General features: G+C 41.6%; 1 protein-coding gene across 1 annotated transcript; it reads left to right on the top strand.

Moving 5' to 3' along the window:
* Positions 1-1,571: 1,571 nt before the first annotated feature.
* Positions 1,572-2,563, top strand: LOC113744789 (reticulocyte-binding protein 2 homolog a-like; the record flags this gene model as incomplete). The annotated part of the gene is made up of 2 exons (XM_027275727.1): positions 1,572-2,095; positions 2,261-2,563. Coding segments are annotated over exons 1-2 (573 nt in total), but the record flags the coding sequence as incomplete, so codon positions are not given.
* Positions 2,564-2,570: the final 7 nt, after the last annotated feature.

The raw sequence follows: 2,570 nt of genomic DNA, 5'->3' as shown, positions 1-2,570 counted from the left end.
GGTGGGACTGTGCCTTTTCAGATCTTCCTGATTACTTGTCAACCTTCTCCTCATGAAGTAGTTCTTCAAAAAAAGCGTTTTTCTGTTTTGTAGACTTGTCACTATGTCATGTGCTCATCTTTTATGACAAGAACGGGGCCCATTTCAGAAATCTTGGGTGCCAGTAATTGGGATTTTCGGGTTGGGTTTATGTTTTCCATTCGAAGACTCAACCACAGGTCTCTGGGAATCGTCAGGATTTCTTCTTTTTTATCCATCTGCGCGTGGACAAAAGAATTGGTGGACCTCCACAGACCCATGGATCTCCTGTGGAAAATCTAAAGTAAGATTGTCCTTGTTATTTGCCTGCTGTCAATTTTTTAATCTTTAAAAAACAAATGGAGTTGTGCTTTGAGCATTTTGACCTCGTGTAGCTGAGATAAACCTGCCTTTTTATATTTCCTACTGACATGTTCTTCTGTTAATACCAAAGTGTTTGTTTCTGACAACGGTAGTCTCACAGGTTAAATGCTGTCAAATAACAATAACAGCTCCTCTTAAACGCTTGAGTATTTCTTAAGTGGTTCATTTAAGACAAGTCTAGTCAGATTTGTACAACTTTGGAGGTTCTTCGCTTTACTTTATTTTAAAGCCAAAATTATTAAAATCACCTCTTTAACTTCTTAGGAACAAACTATCTCAACATTTCAAAGGTTATTTATGGACAGCCTCAAATCTTACTGCTTAGGAGAGTGTGGCGTTTACTGATCATAGCCAACATAAGTTACTCTGACCTCTCTTGAAACTTGGCAACCTGTCTTTTTGTTTTTCTCTTTTTCCTCAGTTTTTTTCTTCAAAGGGTTCCCGGAGAGCTCAAATGTCTATCACTGGTTTTTTTACGCATTTCCTTCTTGTCTGATTTCTTCATTGACTTTTTTGGATCAGCCGATCCTTGGGAAGACCTGCGCGAATCTGTCTGCGATATGTATCGAGTCTTTGGAAATTTGTTAGTTTGTATGTGCCTTTCAGCTCTTTCCTCTGCCTGACTCTTGTCAATAACCTTTCTCCTCAATTGCACTGTCTCAACAACCCCCGCAAGCACGCGATTTCGTCTGCTGACTGTTCGCGCCTGTGTGCCTTTGTTTCGTTCTTTATGACCGGAGACGGGAACTGGGGGGGGGGAGGGCTCGCCGGCCCCCTTTTGCGCGCGGATGCAGTTGCTCCGTGGTTCGGGATGATATTGGGCTCCTTCTGGGGGGGGGGTTCGGTGTTTCCCTTCCGGCCGCTTCCACCCACCCGTGTTGGGGCCCTCCTCCCCGGGATTTCCTTTCTTTTGTACATCCCTCTGCGCTGCCCCCTGCCATGGAGGCCTACCACCCGCCCCATGCACCTCCCGTGACAAATATCAGTAACGCCATATGCTGTTATTTGCGTTGTCCATTATATTTTATCTTTCCACAACAAATTGATTTGTGCTTTTGAGCCATTTTGACCTCAGTGTAGCTGCGCTACACCACTGCTTTTTCTCTTCTCGACTGTTAGTGGCACACATATTTACACAAAATGATTGTGATGGTAAATATTAGTGACTGTATTTAAATGTATCTGGTCTTCAACAAACTGCTGTCTTATTGTTGTACAGCTTCACAGACAGCGCACTTCTCTTATGTCTAATTCAAAATATTTTAAATTGTTGGGATTGTGGGATTTGTGGGATATTCAATAGCTGTTATAAAGTTGCATTTTTTTCCGACAAGCAGCTACTGTATGGGAACACAATGTAACAAATGTTGAGTATTTTAGCAAACTGATAATTGTTTTATGTTTCACAACAAAGGAATCTGAGATGTCTGTTCAGGGGGATGAGGAGATGTTAACCAGAGCTTCTCTTGAAGATGCCTTGGAGAGAGATGCAGAAACAAATGTTTCTCTTCAAGAGATCCATGACGAGGTCATCGAAGAACAGATTGATGAAGTCATCGAAGAACAGATTGACGAAATCGTTGAGGTAGACACGACTGGATATAATTACCAAGAGACTGTAGAAGCACTTCCAGAGGAAGTTGAGGAGCTGCGCTCTGTGTCCAGTGAAGACAACTACACTCCCTTCAGTGAGGTAAGAAATTAGAGGCATACATATTTCCACAAAAATGATTGTGATGGTAAATATTAGTGACTGTTGAAGACCAGATCCATTTAAATACAAACTGCTGTAAAAAACAATGTAACAAATGTTGAGTATTTTAACAAACTGATAATTGTTTTATGTTTCACAACAAAGGAATCTGAGATATCTGTTCAGGAGGATGAGGAGATGTTCCTCAGAGCTTCTCTTCAAGAGGCAGAAACAAATGTTTCTCTTCAAGAGGCCTTGGAGAGGGAAGCAGAAACAAATGTTTCTCTTCAAGAAGCCTTGGAGAGAGAAGAAGAAACAAATGTTTCTCTTCAAGAGGCCTTGGAGAGAGAAGCTAGGACTAAAGCTTCTCTTGAAGAGGCCTTGAAAAAGGAAAAAGCTCAACAGGAAGAAATTCTTGAGCAGAAGCGTAAAGAAAAAGCTCTTGAAAATACTCTGAGGGAGGCGGAGGCAGAAA

Source organism: Larimichthys crocea, unplaced genomic scaffold (genome assembly GCF_000972845.2).
Source record: "Larimichthys crocea isolate SSNF unplaced genomic scaffold, L_crocea_2.0 scaffold19227, whole genome shotgun sequence".
NCBI classification, from domain to species: Eukaryota; Metazoa; Chordata; class Actinopteri; family Sciaenidae; genus Larimichthys; species Larimichthys crocea.
This window is presented reverse-complemented; position numbering and strand designations above follow the sequence as displayed.